Raw genomic sequence first — 19,967 nt, 5'->3', positions numbered from 1 at the left:
GAGGGTAGATTAGAGAACTGCTAAACTGACTGGCCTTATTATAAGCATAAGATTCAGTTTTCAGCTAATAAATGAGGATAAGAATTAAGACAGTGGACACCCCACAAGCAAGAAACATGTGGCGAACAAGCTCAAATGCTCAATAAATATTAATGCTACTCGACAAGATCTAAAGCAATCAAATGAATAGCAAGAACATCTCATCACATCACCTTTTCCCTGCCCTGGTTCCACTCAACTCGTCAATGATAGAATCTTGTGTGCCTATCACTTTTTACTGGGGCCACATAGTTGACAATGCCAGCCACACTACTTTGCATCTTGTTTATTTCCTTGTGCAATGATTTAATCACCTCGAAACAGAAGCATATAAAGAAAGCATAACATCAAGAAAAAAAGAGAAAAAGCTTGATCCTGCTCTCCTGCTGATCCAAACATAAAAGGTCAAAGTGATCCCAACAAAAATAAAACCTTAGCTGATCACAACAATCATCATAAGCAATAAAAGATATTGGCATAATCAACAAGGAGTTCTAAGTATATGCATCGTGAGGTAGGTACAACCGTACAATACCTGAAAATCAGCAGCCTAAATATACAGAGAAAAAACTAGTAGCGACTAAAAAATGAAGCTGGGAAAGCAGAAAGCAGCAGAGGAAATCTGATAGAATTTATGCATATCCTCCTTTCCACCCAAATGCACCGTTGTCCTGCCTGTTGTTCCGGAATGCGCAGCAACCAATAGAGTAGACGACGATGAGGAATATAAGGATGATGATGTTGAGGATGGCAATCTTCTTCCACTTGTCCTTGATGTTGGCAATGACACCGGCTTTGCAAGATTGGCAGTCGTAGCAGAGATCGGACTGATTGTTGCTCCAGGCTCCGCAGTCGGGGTTGGTTGAAGTGTTGCCAGTTGAAGGAGGATTCCACACAGTTGCACTTTGGTAATCAAAGTTGCATTCAGAAGGAGGCTTGCAGCATCCAGACTACCAAAAAGGATCACACAATTAGTTGTTACGATTGAACAAGGAGATCATTGGTTTGAAAGCTTATGTTGTAGAACAATTATGTATATTCTACAATTAGTCTCCCCTATAATAAATAATTAATATTTTGTTACTTGGCAAAATAGGAAAATAAAATAAATCATTAATTTCTTTGATGTTTATTTAATTTCGTCCTCCGTTTTTATTCTATTGCCTTCCAAATTAAATGAAAATAATAAAAAAAATATGGTAGCTAGTTTAATTTCATCCTTCATCTTAAATAGATAAAAATTACATTTAAATATGTAATGAAATAAATAAACAAATATTAATCTTTCATTCCTATTTTGTCTGAGTAAAACTAAAAAAATTGAATAAGTCAAGATAAACATCATTACAATTATTATTATTTCCCCTTTTGCTTAATTATGATATTTTAATCAGAATACTCCCTAAAATATGAAAATAATATTCTATTTAGGACTTAAAAGATCTTCTATATAATGTTAAATATTAATTTTACCTTTGAAATTAGTATTAAAATGATTAATTTACTGCTATATAAAAATATTACTAGCATAAAATAAAATCGCTAAAGAGTATTGTGTCGATAATAATATAATATAATATTTAGAGAGTGTGTTTAAGAATTACTAAAGCTCGGGGTGCATTTTAAAATTAGCTGCACTTAATCAAATACCCGAATTAGGAAAATAAGATAACCTTTTTTTTATTATATATTTAACCTTCCATCCTGAGCCCTTCTCCTGTCTCCTTCCCGACGCCGCCCTCCGTCGCCATCACCGTGATAACCTCGCCTCCTTGGAGTCTCCCGCCAGCGCAAAAGTCTCCTGCACCTTCTCCATGGACGCCATCACTAGCTCCGCCTTGCCCTCAGGAATCGGCGATATCCTCCCTCCGCGACACTCCCCTACCTCTCGGTTTTGCACTTTTCCGGCATTCCGCCCTGCGTGCTTGATGAGGCTCTCGTACCATCAATCTGAAGCTCGTATCTTCTCCCGTAGGCTTCAATCCGTGTCCCCTGGTGTTTCCGGGAGTGATGCGGGAGGAGATGAGACGAACGTCTCAGGGTTCCTCCCCGCTGCTGAAAGATTTCCATCGATCGAGGTAATGTTTACATCAAGCGCTAATCTTTTGGCATTGTATTGTAGTTTTTTCTTTGTTTTTTTTTTGATTCAGCTATGAAATAAAAATCAATTCTTGGCTGCAACACAGATGCTGATGCATTTTCCTTGCTTTCAAAATGTGGTAACTTATTGTGTCTTTTGGTTGTTGCGCTTACACGTTCACTTTTCCCCTTATCCGAATCAAATAAGATCGTTTAAGTATTCAAGTATACAAAAAAGAAGATAGTGCTTGATGCCTTTATTTGCAATTGCCAGATTGATATGGCGAAATATTTAATTTCATGCGCTGTATAATCTTTTTGTCTGGAAAATGGTGCTTCCCAAGTCAATTTCGTTTCCAATTTTACTAGGCCCAAATTCTCTTCGAAATCTATTTTAGGGCAGCTGAAAATGTTTCTTCCGTTCCTCTTTGTTTATATTCAATAGTAAAGTATCCCTTTTTTTTATTATTGCATGAACTTGGGTTGACTCGCGGTTTGTTATTTGTTACTAAACTATCTCCAATAAAGATGGAGATAGTACACCCTTGACTAAGTCTTGTTGGAACAGTGTATCAAAAGGTTTTTTAATTGAAAATTCTTAATAATATAATAAACGGATACCATTCCTAACTTATTTGATATCATTATACCTGGACTACATTGATATTCCAAGGGCAAGGTCACATTTCTCGACACCCTTCTGTTCTAAATAAAGGAGTTGAATGAGTGTGAGGAACTACTGAAGCAAATGGTAGAGAGGGTCCATAAATTGGAAGTTCTTCAACAAATAATTGAATGATCAATACCTTTAGCATTTCAATTATGTATCTCAGATATATAATATAGTTGCAAGCTCTTGTTACATGTACCTTGCTTTTTTGACATAAGGCATTTAGATTCCTGGGTGAACACATTGATGGCTATCACTTTGAGAAAAATTAGTTATTTGCTTTGATGGGAGTTTTGTTGAATTATATCGTCTTTTTATATTCCTGATGTTTGCTAAATTTTAAATCAATTCCACTGTTTTTGATGTATTTCCAAAAGAGATCATAACTATGAGTCCCTTGAGAATCTGATAAGATCAGAATAAACTGAATACCTGCCATGGGTTTAATTGATGCTTCGTAATAAATACCTAAAGGCTAAAGCTGTCTAGATTGATCATGCATCTTTGACTTGTAGAAGCGAAACTAAACTAACTTTGAATTTGAATAACATAATTAAAAAAATGATGGAGAAATGGTTGACAATGACTGATTGCTATTGATCTTCTGTAATAGCTCTAGCTGTCAATGTTAACATCATATCCATTGGTACTGCTGTGCGACCATGCCAAATACCTTGAATTTCAAGACCCCTCACCCTCCCTCCATTCCAATTACCAGCAATAAGGATCCTGTCTCAATTCTGATAGGCATATTTTCACTGGAAATATAGTTGGAGCAAGGCAAGAATCAGTAGAGAAGAAGTTAACATAAACACATGCATTTTCGGCATCAGTCTCTTTATTGCTAACTTATCAATAGGGATCCCTAACTACTAATACTTGAATCATGCCATACATCATATATGAGCAGGGTATTTTTGATGGAAACATGGAAGAAAAATGCCATACTTTGTATTAAACTTCTCCCATGACATTTGATGTGGATAGGTCACGTGCTAAAATTACAGCCCTAGTGGGCACACACTGTTACAAGTGGAATTACTGAATACTGGCCATGCTACTATGTTCTGCACAGAGGCATTCAATTGGATTGGTAGATGCTGCTGCTTGATATCAGACAGCATGGTGTTATTATCTAGGGATGATCCCAATATCCATTGATCTATATCAAGATTGAGTTTCAAACTTCTTGTGTCTGTATTTGCTTGTTTGTAATCTAGTGCCTAGCTTAACTATATCAACCAAGCCACTTAGTTAAGAAGTTTCTACTACAGGAAGGTAACTCCCCAGCCCTCCAACCCCACAGTTTGGATGCCATAGTGTGAGGGCAGCAATCATTTTGTTCCTCCATTACTGATGAATGGTAGTCATTCTTTCCTATTAGGTGGCTTGTCTTTGAAATAGTAGTATAACCAATGTATGAGGACATAAGTTATCAATATTTTTTTGCTTCAAATTATTTTGATTGTATCAACTTCTACAGGTTGTAAGAGTTTGTTAATTATAAGTATGAGGAATTGAACAATCTGGCCTTTACATTCTTTCATCCCACTGTAAACTTAATATGATACAGTCCTGCATCGCCTGCTTGCAAGGAGTGATTACATCAATATTTCAACATTCTATAAGGCCAAACTATCAGTCCTTACAGGTAGCTTCCACAAACTAGAACAAAATGTTTTCACACTGTTCTGAATTTGCAGTGTTTGTTTCTATGAGTTTGAATTTCATGTTAGTTTTACTGTTTGAGAAACCAAGCTCTGTTAAATAATGATGGATCCTGTTTTACTTATCTAAATCACATATTATTAGTAATTATAAAAAATCACAAACATGAGATCCTTATTAGGAATCTGCAGATCTATTTTCAGATGGATTTGCCTCTTACTGTATGTCAGAGTATGCTTTAGAAAATCAAATGTTTCAGATAAAAAAATAAAAAATTACTTCATACTTTGAAGTTCTTTGATATGTTGGTGATCTTGATTTGATTTCTTTTCTTAATGAACATCTAAGTCATTTTTTCAAATGACTATCATAATGATCTTTATCGTTATCAATTGAAGATTGATTCACATCTCCATGGTGGCCTGGAGATGGATGTTTCAAAATTCCCAGAGACTGCAAGATATGTCACCGGAGGAAATGGATCTAGAGCTGGATTATTTAGAACACCAATATCAGGTGGCGTACAAAGTGCAACATCTGCTCATGATTTACCTTCCCCAGCCTTAGCTGTCCGCAATCTTATGGAACAGGTGAGTCTCGCTGCAAGCACATTGAAAAGTAATGAGATTGATTACAAACTGTCTTCTTAGTGGATGGTCTGAGATGATTTTTCACATTTAGTTGGTGGACCATGTGTTGTATATATGTATATTTTCTTCTCTGATTTTCTTTAAATGCCAGGCCAGATTTGCTCATTTGTGCACTACCATGTCACGAATGCATCATCGTCGGGAAGGATATCCTTTTGGTTCATTAGTTGATTTTGTACCAGACTCAATGGGCCGTAAGTTATTGACTTCTTTTTTAAATGTGAATCAAATGAATTGGAACATAATGTTGATTATTAATTCTTGCAGATCCAATCTTTTCACTTTCACCACTTGCTATTCATACACGAAACCTTTTGGCAGATCCAAGATCTAGTCTTGTAGTCCAAGTATGATAATATTGTTTTTTTTCCTGTCCAGAGGAGAAAAAGCCTTATCTGACACTACTCCTTGCCTAAATTACAGATTCCTGGTTGGAGTTGCTTATCAAATGCACGGGTGACAATATTTGGTGATATTGTGCCCCTTCCAGCCAATCAACAGGTTCTTTTAGTTTCTCTTCCCTTGGACTTCATGCTGTTACACACTTGACCTAGTCTTATCGTAACAAATATGTTCGTTCTTGTAGATAACTATCTTTTTTCTGTTTCATGTGTGTTTGTGAGCCATTCAGAATACTCTTGGTTTAAGATGCCAAAAAATCACTAATACAATAAATGTTGATGGACCAGTATAAGGTAGATAGACTCATTAACTTTAGTGATAAATATTTTTCATGTTAAACCATTTGGATTTATGCTGGCACTTGACTATCTTTGGGTTTTCATTTGTCAGATCCATGTTCCTGTCTTTAGTTTTACATTTGAAAGACTTTTTGTCCCCTGTAGTCATATAGTGTTTGTATCTGTCTTGAAACCCAGCATACTTTTCATGCCTTATATCTGTCTGGATATCCATTTCTCTACTCGGAGTGATTTTGTTATTATTTCTGCAATGCTTACTGAATCACACCTAAATTGAGCTTGTTGCTATATTCACAATCTTTTACCTTTGTTGGAATATCAAATAGCTGCTCGGGTTTCACAGGAATCTTTTTCCTTTAACAGTAGATAGCATGAAGTTGGTATGACCATTCCAGAAAATTCCATTTTCTGCAGGAATCGGCCCGTAAGCACTACATGACAAAACACCAGCAATGGGCATCCCATCAGTGGGGAAATTTCTATTACTACAGAATGCAGAATATAAGGTTGGCCTTTGACTTACACCTCATTCTTCTTTCGCACAAGTTTGGTTTTGCAATCATTGAAGTGTTGTGTCATATGTTATGCTAAAAGGATAGAAGTTGGATAATTTCACATTTTAAGCAAGACTGTGGGTGAAAATTTGTTGAAAAACAAATTCCAACTCTTGTTTGCTGTTCAATTTTCTTTCACTATAGACGAATGCAAGGTATAAATTTTTATTATAAAATTGATTCCAAAGTCAGTCTAGTTGCTGTCTTGGTGATCAACAGGATGAAGCATAAACTGATCATATAGACTACTTATCTATTTATAGGTTCCCAGGTTGACATTTGATGGACGGACGGTTGCTAGAAGTCTCTTCTGTATTGATGGAACAGTAGTTACTGGGTACATTTACAATGCAAAGCACTTTGATGACATCTGACAGCATAAGCTAATGTCGTAATTGGAATACTACTGCAAGAGATTTTTTTAATGTAATACATTGCTTAATTGAAAAAGGAAACAAACAAATTAATAGAACAAACAATCTCATTGTTATAAATCTGATGCATCAATAGGGATACTGATTGCTGTCAAATTTAATTACACTTGAAAAAACTTAACACTCTTATAAATTGTTAAAAAATAGTCTACAGATAAAATGCAGAAATTCTAATTAAATTGACTACTTTGGGTTAATGGCTTCTGAACAAAAATGCAATTAATTTTCACAAAATCAAGAAAATGATTGTGAACTTAAGCTGAAAAGCACCAGTCCTGGATGAAAAGATTAATCTCCGAGTCCTTTGTGGAGGAATTTTTAGAGGTTCCTTATACTAAAGAATTCAGCACATTTGTTCGTGCAGTTTCCTGGGAATTTATGTTTTATCAAATTATTAATTCCTGCTTATGGTACTAATTATGACCATCCTGATTGCCAGTGATATTTATTTTATTGGAGGATTTGGAACTGTGGCATGGATCGATGTTAATGAATATGAGGCCACCCAACCTGACAAGATTGCAGTTATTGGTGGAGAGCAAAGTTTCAAGGTAGCCAACTACATGATGCAAACTTTAATGGATCTAGTACTAACATGTGTATGCTGTGTAAACCCCCTTTTTGACGATTTCATGCGATCATCAACATGCTAACTTTTTTCTGTTCTTTCACATCAGGAACTAAATGCAATGTTCTCAAAGCCACTTAAAGAACTCTTGTCTACAGAAACAGAGATAGATGATGCGGCTCTCATATCAATAGACAGCAAAGGCACTGATATAAGGGTTCGACAGGGTGCACAGGTACATCACACACAGAACTCATATGGTATTATGACTACTGTCTTCCACCATATCCTTCTAATAGTCACTTACAATAATATAGTGTGATTTGTTCAATAAGTAACCTTAAATGCCATCGCCAAAGTGCATACCTACTTACAAACCTCACCCAAAATCATATGGACTTTAATAATATAGTGATCTGAAAGTCCCTTCAACTATAATAAGGGCTTCAAAATAAGGAAAAGTTTTTGAGATCTATAGCAGCTGATTTTGTCACTGATTAACAATGACTTGCCCATCTCAAAGGAGATTTCAATTTTATATAAACTGTTTTCCAAGTTTCTTATGATTCATTTTCTCTTCCAAATGCATATTTTTGTTGGTCTCTGCTTTGTCCATGTCTCGAAGCATATCTGTTGCTTTGTTATGTTTCTTCACTTTCTTAGATCTTATTTTCATGTTATAGTTCAACATCCAAAGGCTGTCATTCGAGGTAGAACACTTGGTGGAGACTCTGGATGAAGCAAAGAAAGCACTGCACAAGATCATCAAGAACAAGAGCTACGAATCTAGAAGATTGTCTTGATCAAACGTTGAAGATTTTGCGAGTCCCATCGACAATATCGTAGATCCCAAATAGAATCAACAAATAAGGATGTTTGTTCTTGCAAAAATGTCTATTCTTTTATTTGGTCACATAAGATGAAAATAAGATCTAAGATATTTGCAGTATTAATCATGTGACGAATGAGGTAGAATTAATAATGTATGAGGTGTATCCTTATACAATATATTGACCATTAAATCATTTAAATGCATAATAAATTTCTTGTCATTGTATTGGAATTCATATTATTATTGTCAATGATAAAATTGTATAATTATTTTTTCGCCCTGGGAGTTTTTGCTATCCAATTATTTTTTAAAAGGTTGGTTATTAAATTAACCATGATTTTTTAAATAGTAATGAATTTAGTTTTTTAGTTTTTTTTGTTTATTTTTAATATCTCTCTCCCTATGTATTTAACTGTAGTATATTATAAACCTTATAAATTAAATTGTATTTTTTTTAAAAAACTTTTTTTTTATTGAATTATTATTTTTTTAAAAAACACTGGATTATCAAATAGATGCAGCGGCGCACCATCCTCTTCCAATCCGCCTGGCCGTTTTCCTCCTCGGTCGATTCGACTTGACCTGCCCTTTCCCAATTTTAGGGTTTCGAAGGTCCCCCATCGCATCTCCATGGCCGACGTCATCGACATGCCCTCGGAAGCTCCGGATCGTAGCGGGAGCATTCAGACGGACCAGCGGGAGAGCACCACCGCAGGCTCTCCCTCGCCGCCTCTGCCTCCGCCTCCTCCAAGGAAAAGGGGCAGGGATTCGAAGGAGGAGAGGGACGACTGGCCTCCTGGTCGTCGGAACGACCATCGTGACTCTAGAGACGGCTCGCCGCCGCTTTCCCCACCTCCTCCCGTATCAGCGCCGAAGGATGACAAAAATCGGGAGTATCGTAGGCGCAATAGCCCTAGCTCTCCTTCATACCGGGACCGCAGACACCCGTCTCCCCGACGGTCGCCGCCGCACGGGCCATTTAAACGAGCCAGGAAGGATGGCGGCGGATACGACCGGCGACGGGGGAGCCCGAGAGGGGGTTACGGTCCAGATGAAAAAAGGTGCCGAGATTTTTTTTTTTTTGGCCAAATTACTGCTTTATTTCAACAAAACCATACTTTGTTGGTAAATCTACCTTTTTGGGTCTGTATGAAGTTTGTATTGTTTCAGTTCCAGGTATGGTTACGATTATGATAGGGGGTATGATCGAGGTGGCTCAGGAGGCAGAGGGTGGTATGGGGAGGAGAGGTCACAGGGTCGTCATGGTAATCGTCTATCATGTAATTGTGAACCAACCTTCGTTTTTATTGTTGCCTATGTGCTTGAATTGATTAGAAACCGAGTCTATGCTTCTAAAATATCCTACAATACTGATTGAGAACTTCTGACTCAAACGCCCACCACAGCTGGATGTGGAAAGTGCCAAATATTCTTTTTTAAATCTCAAACAAAGGTCCTAGTTCACGTAGATTTTCAATTGATGAGTTTATACGTATTAATTTGTTTAGGATGGTGCTCAGTCTTACTTTGTTTGAAGGATGATGACACGTGCATTCCTATAGCTTATTCAATTTAATTCTTATTCATAAGCTATTTGTACAAGTTCAATAATTTCCAGCTATGGGTTTGAATAACAGAAACAACAGGAGTCCCAACTGGCTATAGTTTCCCAGTGGCCAATCCATTCTCCCTTTGATACTTGAACACACATTCCTTCTCCCAACTGACTTACGGTGGAACGGATGTTGCATCCCAGGCAAAACATCGACACAGTATGATTCAGTTTCCATGATCACAAGTAAGTTATTGGAAAACATTCATGATTCATCCTGCGTTCCTTATAGGATTGTTCCCCTGGATCCTCATCTCCATCCATCAGTAGCACACTTCTGCCCAATCTTAGACCTCAAGTGATTCATGATTAAGAATTAGATAATAACATTAAAATTAAAATAAAGGTGGGATCTTTCTTTTATGTTGTACTGAAAGATGAATGGTGTTCTTGAAAAATCACCCACTTGTCGTAGACTTTTTCCCAAGTTACTCTGTATACTTGAAATTTAGAAGGAAATTTTCACTATCAGCTGAATTACATTATCTCTTACTTCTTAGAGCATCCATACCAACTTCCTTATCCAAAATGCATAATTTAAGATAAAAAAGTTACTTTATTAAATTTGGATATCCACTTTTCACTACACCATATATCATCTTTCCTATTTTTTCTCTCTCCTCTGTAATGTTTAGGGAATGGAATCCATTCCCTAAATTTAGAGAAATATTATTCATAAATGCTATAAATTTAGGAAATAGATAGGGTAGCTGATACAAAAGTTTTTTAGCTACTCTATCCAAAATTTAGGATAAAATCTTTGGATAGGTAACTGATGTGGATGGTCTTACAATCTCTATATCTTGTTTTTGCCTTCTTACTCTCAGCTTGTAAACCAAACAAATATCTGTACTTACTCCATTCCAATAAATTACTTAAAACTCAATTTTATATGAATCTCAAAATGCATTTGTAAATCTATGGTCCTATGTATACATAATTTGGCTGAATTGGTAAACATCAAATAAACATTTTGCAAGCTTAGAGAACTCTTAGATTAGAAATAGTAGAGTTAGTTGCAGCCATGTAACTATCTGATCTTTGAACTGAACTTTATTGCTACTCTCGACATGTCTGAGATGGAGCAATCATTTACTTGGATAATGATCAAAGAGTGCTTGTTTTCCAGAAAGGCTAGGTAAATCCTAAGAATTTATGCTTGGAATTTTGCATGAGATAAGATTGGTTGTAGATAAACTTTTTATGCTTTTTTATTACTGAAAATAGTTTCATATTTTATGCATAAACTAACTCTGGCAGGTTTTTGTTCTCTTAATATAAGCTCAAAGTTAGATGTAGAAAAAGATCAAATTTTGTTATTAATGATTATACCAAACTTGAAAAGGATGCAAGTAGTTAAGCTTAGCTGTTAATCAAGTTGGAAAGCTTTGTCAAACTAATAAAAGATCTGGATTTTTATTTGGTGTTCTTCATCATCTTAGTGGTTGCACCAACCAGGGGATGAGTCCTGAAAAAACACCCTAGGGGATCTCTTGATCGGTCAAGTCACAGGTCATTTGGTAGAAAAATTCTATGAGAGGATGAAAATCAATTGTTGAAACATGAAGGCATGGATTTGATAGGAGAGAACAACTCTTCATGGGTTGGATATTAGACAACGAGGGCTCATGGGTGAATCCTGACAAAGATCAAATTGTGGTGCTCTGTTTCCTCTTGGCAGAAAGAAAAGAACTAATTCGTGTGACCAACTGAAGTAACACCATAAGGAAAACATTGGGGTCTGGGAATTCCTGCCTATGTAGAGATATAAGCTGGAAAATTACATAATAGGCAGAAACATTCCTTCCAGTCCCTGCATGCACCATTGACTTGAAGGAACAAATAATATAACCGACAATGCATATTTAGTTGTTGTAAAAAGGGTGCATACTCTTTAAGGGTGCCTCTCACTCAAATTCAATGTACTTCAATGATTTCCTTGTAGTGTCCAGTTACCCATGTGGATTACTGCAAGCAACCACATGTTGCCTTGATACGTGACAGTGTTTGTATATTATAATGCAAGGGGAAATGGATGCTTTATTGGGGGTGTGTTATGCTGCACACGGGTATGTGCACCACACGTGCACAACTGAGGGCACCTGCCACGTGGGCAGGTGCCCTCAATCACGCACACCCCGTGTGCAGCATAACATAATCCTGCTGTATTGAAGGTTATTTAAATCTTGGCATTCATACATATACCCTGTCAAAAGCAGCTGGCCTGAGCACGGTGTAGTAGTCACTAATTGAAGCTAAGTATATAGAGAATGAAATAATGATATGTAGTGATAATGAGAATACACTATCCCATTTCTCTGCCTTTGCTATATTCTTATTTAATGATATTTGATTTTGATGGATCCTCAGATTGGCCTGATTCTGGACATGGCAGTTATGGTGATGACTCTGAAACTATTCAAAGGTTTTTTTTATTTCTCATATGCTATACATTAAATAGCTAATGTTGTTCAACTAGATTGTCATTTACTGACTTGTTGCTCCAGAATTATATATTCTGGAATTTGTCGTTGTTTCCTTATTCATATTTCTTTGGGTAGCTTTCTTTGATACTATTGTCTAGTTCGCTGCTGATGCATCTACAAGTAGGGGTTTGAGGTAGAGAGATCTGTGAGAGAGAAAGAGAAGGATTAGCAGAGAAACAAGTTACCTGTTTGTTCCTTATTGCTCCCTAGCTATGTCCTCCATATCCATCCACACACCTTTGGTGCAATGCATAGGAGAAGGATGTCCATTCATTTCAAAGTTAACCAAGCCAAATTTGTAACTGAAACGAACCTAACCTGGGTTGAAACTCGACTACATTTGACAAAAATCTGACCAAATTGAAATTTTATTTGGACTTGTCATAACTGATTAGAAATTTCAGTAGGTTCTGATTTTGGTTGAAACTTAATAAATATATAATCCCAACAGAATCCTTGTTTGATTGCAGAGAAGAATAATTTCCCTCAGTCAAAACCTATTGATCTGCTAAGACAAGGTGATAACTAATCGTAGAAGAGACTTTTTTTTCATGATGCAAGGAGTACCATTTTAGAGCCATTTCTAGGATATGCCCGCCCTTCTTTTTTGTACCTTTTCCCCCTTCAATTTCATGCCTTTTTGTTTGTAATACTTAGCAACAGATAATAATAATAATCTTCTGTGGGGTATGTGCCTCTGCTTTTCATGTTACTGGTAGTCTATGGTGTGCTACATTGCTTTTTGTTGACGTTAAGGTTTATTTTTTTTACTTGCTAAAATTAATATTGGCTATCCAAACATTGAATTAAATTATTTAAATAATGTGAATAGAAATTCTGATGGTAAAAAGATACTAGTATTACAAAATGAATACTAACTAAAATGATGTTTTGCCTCTAAAATTTATCTGTCTCCTTTTCTCACTCTAAAAAGAGAGACAGGGATGAGTATAATCACTGTAAAAGCAAAAAAAAAGAAGGTGTATTAATCTGAGATATAGATTTCATTTATATAGATATGTGGAGGGTTTTTTTTTCCTTTTCAATGGAAAAGTTACACGATTTTAAAAGACAAACTAAACATATTTCATTGATCAAGTCATATGAATCTTTTAACAACCAAGTTGATAGAATAATTATATTTCTTTTGAAAAATTTAAATAATTTGATTAAGTCATTCAAATTTTGCATTCAAAACCAATTTTGAAAATTTAAATTTGCAATTAAAAAAAGAATATAAAAAAAAAATCAAATTACAACATAAAATTGATAAAATTTTCTATCTGATGGGCCCAGATTAAACCCAATTCCAGACGAAATTGATTTTTGATCCTTGTTAGATCTATATCATAAACACCCAAAATCCACTTACCAATTAGAGTTAGGTCTAACCCTTATTCGATTTGTATTCACATCTCCAATCCAATTCTGATAACCTGTTAAGGTCATAACTCCATGGTAATCTCTCAAAACCACCCATTACTCCTATTAACTTCCCATTCACCCATATTATACCCCATATAAAACATATTACAACATTAATGTTATCTTTCTTATACTCCATAGCTCCTCACAGAAAATCTTTGGAGAGTTATTCTTTTGCCTTGTTTTTTTTTTAAATTTCTTTCCTGTAGGGCATGCATCAAATTTATGGAACCTGAAATTTTGCTAAAAACTTTTCCTGGTGTTGGTTAAAACTGGAAAAAGTTTTCAGTCTTTTTTTGGTTATCTTCATTTATTATTTGAGTTTGCATATAACCTTTGATTTCTCCTTGTAATAGTCTCATTTGGATCTTATTGCAGGGGAGGTTTAATGTCATACAAGCAGTTCATGCAAGAACTTGAAGATGATATTTTACCTGCTGAAGCAGAACGCAGGTAAATATCTTACTGGAAAATGATTGGTATAAAAAATCAGGTTTGATGAGCTTGTTGTTTGGTTTTCTTGCTTGTAATTTTAACTTTTTTAATATTCAAACTGATTTTCCTATTGGGTCCTTGTTTAGCTTGTATTAATGCTGAAGTAAATTCTATTGATCTATGTAGGTATGAAGAATATAGATCTGAATACATATCCACTCAGAAGCGAGCATATTTCGAAGCTCATAAGGAGGAAAAATGGTAATTGAGGAATGCTTTTTCGTAAATTTTGGAATATCTTAGATGATCTCGTGGGATATATTTGAAAAGATCTGGCATGTTAATCCTTTCTTGATTGTCTTGTTGATATAGGTTGAAAGACAAATATCATCCAACTAATTTAGTGGTAGTGATTGAAAGGTGCGTTTTTGATAACCAAACTGCATTATTCTGAAGTTGTCTTAAGGAGTCTTTAAAACTTTTCTCCTATTTTCTCATTCTTCAAATATATGAAATTTTGTATACTTCCACATCCTTATGATGGCTCAGTTTCAATGTTTCCGAGCTTCTCCACATGTAGTATAACCTTCGCTCGTGCATTGTTATTGCACATCAACTTTTGTTGCTTGCTATGCAGGAGGAAAGAATTGGCCAAATCTATTGCAAAAGATTTCCTGCTCGATTTACAGAGTGGAACACTTGATGTGTAAGAGTTTCTTTATGGAACTCATTTTTTGTTTGTTTAGATGTAGTCACTATTTTTTTCACTGCTTATTTCATCAGTGGTCCGGGATTAACAGCCACATCTGCTAGAAAATCTGGGAATAGTAGTGAACCAAACTCTGAAGAAGAGACAGATATTAGTGGGAAAAGGAGAAGGCATGGTAGGGGACCCGCTAAAGAAAATGAACAGCTTTCTGCTGCTCCCAAGGCTAACCCAGTCAGTTCTGAGATTCGCCGAATTCAAATAGACATACTACAAGCACAAGCCTTAGTACGTAAGCTTGATATAGAGAAGGGTATACAAGATAATGTCCTTTCTAGTAGTGATCAAGATGATGCAGATAAGACACATGGGGGATCCTTGGGACCAATTGTAATTATACGCGGGCTTACCACTGTCAAGGGCCTTGAGGGTGTTGAACTACTAGACACTTTGATTACTTATCTGTGGCGTGTCCATGGCTTAAATTATTATGGAATGTCTGAAACTTCAGAAGCAAAGGGGCTTCGGCATGTTAGAGCTGACATTAAGGCTGATGGAGCTAATTCTAGTGGTTCTGAGTGGGAGCAGAAACTTGATTCATTCTGGCAAGCAAGGCTGGAAGGTCAGGATCCCTTGGAAATATTGACAGCTAAAGATAAGATTGATGCTGCAGCTACTGAGGCCCTAGATCCTGTTGTGAGAAAAATAAGAGATGAAAAATATGGTTGGAAGTATGGATGTGGAGCCAAAGGTTGCACAAAGCTTTTCCATGCTCCTGAATTTGTCCATAAACATCTCAAACTGAAACACCCAGAACTTGTGATTGAATTCACATCAAATGTTCGAGAAGACCTTTATTTTCAAAATTATATGAAGTAAGTTTTCACCTGGTTTTATGGTTGAAAATTTATGTTTATTGTAGTTGAATTGTTAAATCAGTTTGGTTTCTTTCTATAATGCAGTGATCCCAATGCACCTGGTGGAACACCTATCATGCAACAGTCTGCACCAGTAAGACATCTGCCTTTATTTTAAAACATGCTTTGTCCACTTGATTGTCTACTACCCACGAGTTTTTTGTTATTAAGAAACCTAAGACAAGTTAGCTGATTATATATTTCTGTTTGAATGTTTTATTCAAGTCAACTGATGAATCTGTTAGATATTTAGAAACTACCTAATAAAAAATGGACTAAGATCAATATGACTTCTTGTACATTTAATAAGTGAAGAATGCAATCTGACCACATCTATTAATGACTTAATTGCAACGCTATGCTATGCTGCTGCTGTAAATCTCTTTTACAATGATGAGCTCTGTTAATCTTGGACTTATTTGATAATTGGGCGTAACAAAATGTTCAAGCTTCATCTCATATCTCAAACACATTAGCTCTTACCAAGTTCATTACTGCTGGATTACAAACCTGTTGAGTGTTCATTTACAGCCTTGCTGGATTTGCTGACCGATAGTAAAAAATTAGGGTTGGGTATGCTGATGTTCACTTTGGTAGACCACATGGGATGATTTGAATCTGAGTCTTTATATGAAATTGGATTATGGTTCATTTACCACCATGCTGAACTTGCCGGCCGATACTAACAAATTTAGGGTTGGTTACGCTGATGTTCAATTTGTGAGACCATATGGGGTGATTCTGAATCTGAATATTCGGGATTATGGTTATTTAGTTTAGGTATACTGGCTATACTTATATAATTGCTGTGGCTTTATTGTTGCTTTATATAGTAAGATTAGTTAGTGTCTGGAAAGTGCCACTTATATGTTGCATGCAAATTGCATCTACTACTGCTTTATTGCTTTTCAATTTTGTGGCTTCACAATTTGATATTTTTTAATCTTCAGTTTTCTTTAAGAAAACTTTTAATTGACTGCGAGCCTCAGAAATATACAATTCTAAATATTTTATTCCTTCATGCTGGATTAGATTTTTTTGATATTTCTTGAGCTTAAACAAAAAATCCTATAAGGCTATAACAATTTGTTTGCCTTCCATATTCCTTCTGTTTATCCTGGATAAAGTTTGTCATTACCTTGTTGCTAAGGCATACTTTTAACTTTTGGATAGAATGTGTGTTAATGAAAATTTAATTTTTGTTCAGATTATTGCTGCCTTTTTTTTAGTTTGTATATCCAAATGGATGGTTTTGCTTAAAGATGTTGGTAAAATGGAAAATGCTGAAAAAAAAAAAAAATATAAGAGAACCTTCTTCTTTAGTCTCAAATGGTTATGGTTCTCTTGGGCATGCCTATGTGATCCCTCAACCTTTCTTCTTCCTTGATATTTTGAATTCGATTGATCTTTTCTTGGAATTCTATATGTTATATGTCATGTTAAGATTGAGGTATGCGATATTAATAAGAACTAACCTTTTCTTTAATCGCACATGATTAAGTGGGTTCTATTAAATATGCTAAGCACCAAGGAACCTCCCACCTAAATTTCTTGGCATTTTGGGTTGGATTTGACTACCCTTGGACTTCTATGAATTGGTTAAGAAACAGGCCAAAGGTTTGGTGCGTACATTTTTTTTTTTTCCTTTCCAAATCATTGGCCTTTGAACTTTGCAGCAGATACATTCTACAGGTAATAAACTTTCTAGTAAATTTGTGGATGGACAATTATGGGATTGGTCTTTTTACAGCTTAGTATTCATAAGCAGTGAACTTATAGCTTATGACTTCTATAAAAACAGAAAATTTGGGTAACCGAACAAAATAAAATAAAATGAGTATTAGCCAGTGTTAATTTCCTGGGTATGAGCATGAGCTTATAATTTATATATTAGACTTTCAATTTCCATTCTTTCTTGGTGTGAATAATATAAGAAAATCATCTTCGTCTAACATTAATTGTGTGGTTCATTTCTTGAAATTGTTTTATATCAAAGAGAGTTTCTTGGATCCATAGGTTGCTGAAAGTCGAAAAAGATTACCATGTTTTTGCATATGCCTGGTCTTCTAGATTTCTGTGTTATTATGGTTATCACCTTGCACTTATCTGCAGAAGGCAAGAATACAAAGACGGAGGCTGTTAGATAATCGTCTTAGAGATGCACATGGCAACCGCATAGAGCTCAACAGGAATAGAGATGATGACAGGAATGACAGCTCACCTAGTGATAACCATGGTGGTTTGGATGGAGAAACTTATGAGAAGCCTCCATATGATGCCCACAGGGGGGGTTTGCACAGTGCTTTTCCTTCAGACATTCCTCCGCCGCCTATCTTGGTGCCTGTTCCTGGTGCTGGGTAAGTTGGTTTTGCCATTTTTTATTTTGTTAATTTTTCGTGTCTAATTATCTAGTGATTCTTCTAGTCCACTTGGACCTTTCGTGCCTGCCCCACCAGAGGTGGCTATGCGTATGCTTACTGATCCTGGTGGGCCGTCATCCTTTGATACTGCTGGGGGTCTACATGGTAGAAAAGGACGGCTTGGCCAGCAACTAGGTGGCACAGCAGCACCAATTCTCGCTATGCCTCCACCTTTTCGACATGATCCACGCCGCATGAGGAGGTTTGTGTCCTGATTGATTTAGCAAATGCATGATTGATCTAACAACTGATGGTCTGGCTAAAGTAACTTTTGTCGATTCTTCCCATGTTTTTTTAGGCTTCAGGATTTTGATCTTTGGCTTCTCTACTAGTTAGCTTATGCTTAATTGATGCTTTTCACTTGCAGTTACAGAGATCTCGACGCACCAGATGATGAAGTCACTGTACTAGACTACAGGAGTTTGTAGGCTCTCCCATTTCTGTTGTGTTTCGCAAATCACAATCCTCAAAGGAGCGTACGTTTCCCCCAGTTGTAAAATAGACAAAGTTCTTTGAACCTGTGATGATTCCTTTTGCAGTCTAAAGGGATGATTCTAATACGAGATGCATTATGCGCATTCAAATAATCTTAGTATTTGAACTGCAAAACCTAACAATCCTTTGTATGACATTTGCACCATATGTACACCTAGTTGTCATTGTTTAGTCGATCTTTCTTCCCACCTGGATCATTATTACAAATGTTACTTGTTGCTATCAACTGTTATTCGATTCCTCTGTTCGTTCTTTCTTTCTTACTGTTCTATCACTATTCTAAGAATTAGGTTTTCTATTTCACTTTGCCTCTGAAAGAAGTTCCTCGTACTGCATTACTGAAATATATAGATCATTGGAACAGGGAGACGAGTGTGACAGTTTAAACCCATACTTCCATTCTCATAGTTATAGATAGATAGCATCATGATACAGAATAACTCAATAGAGAAGTGGCATTTTACATGCACGCTTGCAAGGGCATGTGGTCAAGGATGATGCTTGGGCAGTGGAGGAGCATGAGTGGTTGCTAAACTGTAATCAGCATCGTAGAAGATGAGTCCTCCTTCATCCTCATATTTATGCTTAGTGCCCCCTGAACTCACCTCAACTTTCAATCCCTTCGCCATAGCATGAGCTACCTGTGCTAAATGAAGGAGCTTTTCTCATAACTTTGATCAGTTGAAAACCTGAACGAGAGTACCGACCTACTAACCTCAGCCTTCTTTCCGAAGCCGATCTCCGACGACAGCTTCCTGCCGAGAGATGAACCACCTGATGCCCGTTCAGGGAGATAAAGTGCTGAGACAAGAACACAGCAGAGCAGTGTGCAAAGCAGCTTCAGCTCCATACTGGCGAGGAGCACTAGGACTACTTCTGTAAGTCCTCTGTCGTTGGCTTGGATCATTAAATAATGCTGAAACATGGAGAATTAATATACCACACATGTCTGTCTCACCAATAATTGCAGCAATAGGAGGAAATAAACTATACTTTTTTTTTCTTCTCATATTTTATATGTGCTGGTGGATAAGTTGTTGGGGCAGGACAAAGACCCGACTAAAAGGTAATTAGCCGGAAGAAAATCATACTCTATTGTTCAGCTTTAGCTCCCTGGAGCTTGGATTATGAAATTAAATGGCCTTGGACTTCCCTTTTGGGGACAGAATCTAGGCTGAGCAAAGCCTACACCGGTATTACCTTTCTTAGTATGTGGTTTCTAATCAGTATTTGGCCATGGCTCCTTTGTTAATTTATTTGCAGGGGCCATGCATGC

At 36.3% G+C, this 19,967-nt stretch overlaps 3 protein-coding genes across 6 annotated transcripts; 2 read left to right on the top strand and 1 right to left on the bottom strand.

Moving 5' to 3' along the window:
- Positions 1–671: 671 nt before the first annotated feature.
- LOC122044707 (tetraspanin-8-like) lies at positions 672–1,790 on the bottom strand. Its single transcript, XM_042604951.1, has 3 exons — positions 1,736–1,790; positions 1,313–1,350; positions 672–989 (listed from the first exon to the last, which is right to left on the bottom strand). Exons 1-3 carry the CDS (start codon positions 1,788–1,790, stop codon positions 672–674), a joined length of 411 nt encoding a protein of 136 aa, XP_042460885.1.
- Positions 1,735–8,470, top strand: LOC121989726. The gene is made up of 10 exons (XM_042543941.1): positions 1,735–2,117; positions 4,362–4,439; positions 4,855–5,046; positions 5,198–5,300; positions 5,374–5,453; positions 5,530–5,607; positions 6,222–6,313; positions 7,235–7,346; positions 7,473–7,598; positions 8,047–8,470. The coding sequence occupies exons 1-10, from the start codon at positions 1,854–1,856 to the stop codon at positions 8,164–8,166; spliced, it is 1,245 nt and encodes a 414-aa protein (XP_042399875.1). The 5' UTR covers positions 1,735–1,853; the 3' UTR covers positions 8,167–8,470.
- Positions 8,471–8,717: 247 nt separating this feature from the next.
- Positions 8,718–18,946, top strand: LOC121989699 (serrate RNA effector molecule-like). 4 transcript variants are annotated; one of them, XM_042543918.1, is made up of 12 exons: positions 8,718–9,256; positions 9,372–9,460; positions 12,178–12,232; positions 14,097–14,171; positions 14,340–14,414; positions 14,526–14,573; positions 14,791–14,859; positions 14,937–15,734; positions 15,822–15,870; positions 17,889–18,133; positions 18,201–18,398; positions 18,564–18,946. In XM_042543918.1, exons 1-12 carry the CDS (start codon positions 8,826–8,828, stop codon positions 18,622–18,624), a joined length of 2,193 nt encoding a protein of 730 aa, XP_042399852.1. In that variant the 5' UTR covers positions 8,718–8,825; the 3' UTR covers positions 18,625–18,946. The 4 variants fall into 4 exon arrangements, with proteins under 4 accessions (XP_042399852.1, XP_042399835.1, XP_042399827.1 ...); XM_042543901.1 differs by having other exon boundaries at positions 9,372–9,475; XM_042543893.1 differs by having other exon boundaries at positions 9,366–9,475.
- Positions 18,947–19,967: the final 1,021 nt, after the last annotated feature.

This window comes from Zingiber officinale, chromosome 1B (assembly GCF_018446385.1).
Source record: "Zingiber officinale cultivar Zhangliang chromosome 1B, Zo_v1.1, whole genome shotgun sequence".
NCBI classification, from domain to species: domain Eukaryota; kingdom Viridiplantae; phylum Streptophyta; class Magnoliopsida; order Zingiberales; family Zingiberaceae; genus Zingiber; species Zingiber officinale.
The sequence above is the reverse complement of the archived record's forward strand: the minus strand, read 5'-3'. Positions and strand labels throughout refer to the sequence as shown.

What these genes read in the sequence shown, in the direction of transcription:
- LOC121989726 (XM_042543941.1), top strand. Translation starts at nt 1,854, where the DNA reads ATGGACGCCATCACTAGCTCCGCCTTGCCCTCAGGAATCGGCGATATC. An exon ending in AAAGATTTCCATCGATCGAG is followed by an intron (nt 2,118 to 4,361) that starts GTAATGTTTACA and finishes AATATGATACAG; the next exon opens with TCCTGCATCGCCTGCTTGCA. An exon ending in TGTACCAGACTCAATGGGCC is followed by an intron (nt 5,301 to 5,373) that starts GTAAGTTATTGA and finishes TAATTCTTGCAG; the next exon opens with ATCCAATCTTTTCACTTTCA.
- LOC122044707 (XM_042604951.1), bottom strand. Translation starts at nt 1,790, where the DNA reads ATGGCGACGGAGGGCGGCGTCGGGAAGGAGACAGGAGAAGGGCTCAGG. An exon ending in AGAAGGGCTCAGGATGGAAG is followed by an intron (nt 1,351 to 1,735) that starts GTTAAATATATA and finishes CAATTTTTTTAG; the next exon opens with TTTTACTCAGACAAAATAGG. An exon ending in GGAATGAAAGATTAATATTT is followed by an intron (nt 990 to 1,312) that starts GTTTATTTATTT and finishes CCTTTTTGGTAG; the next exon opens with TCTGGATGCTGCAAGCCTCC.
- LOC121989699 (XM_042543893.1), top strand. Translation starts at nt 8,826, where the DNA reads ATGGCCGACGTCATCGACATGCCCTCGGAAGCTCCGGATCGTAGCGGG. An exon ending in TCATGCAACAGTCTGCACCA is followed by an intron (nt 15,871 to 17,888) that starts GTAAGACATCTG and finishes ACTTATCTGCAG; the next exon opens with AAGGCAAGAATACAAAGACG. An exon ending in GTGCCTGTTCCTGGTGCTGG is followed by an intron (nt 18,134 to 18,200) that starts GTAAGTTGGTTT and finishes TGATTCTTCTAG; the next exon opens with TCCACTTGGACCTTTCGTGC.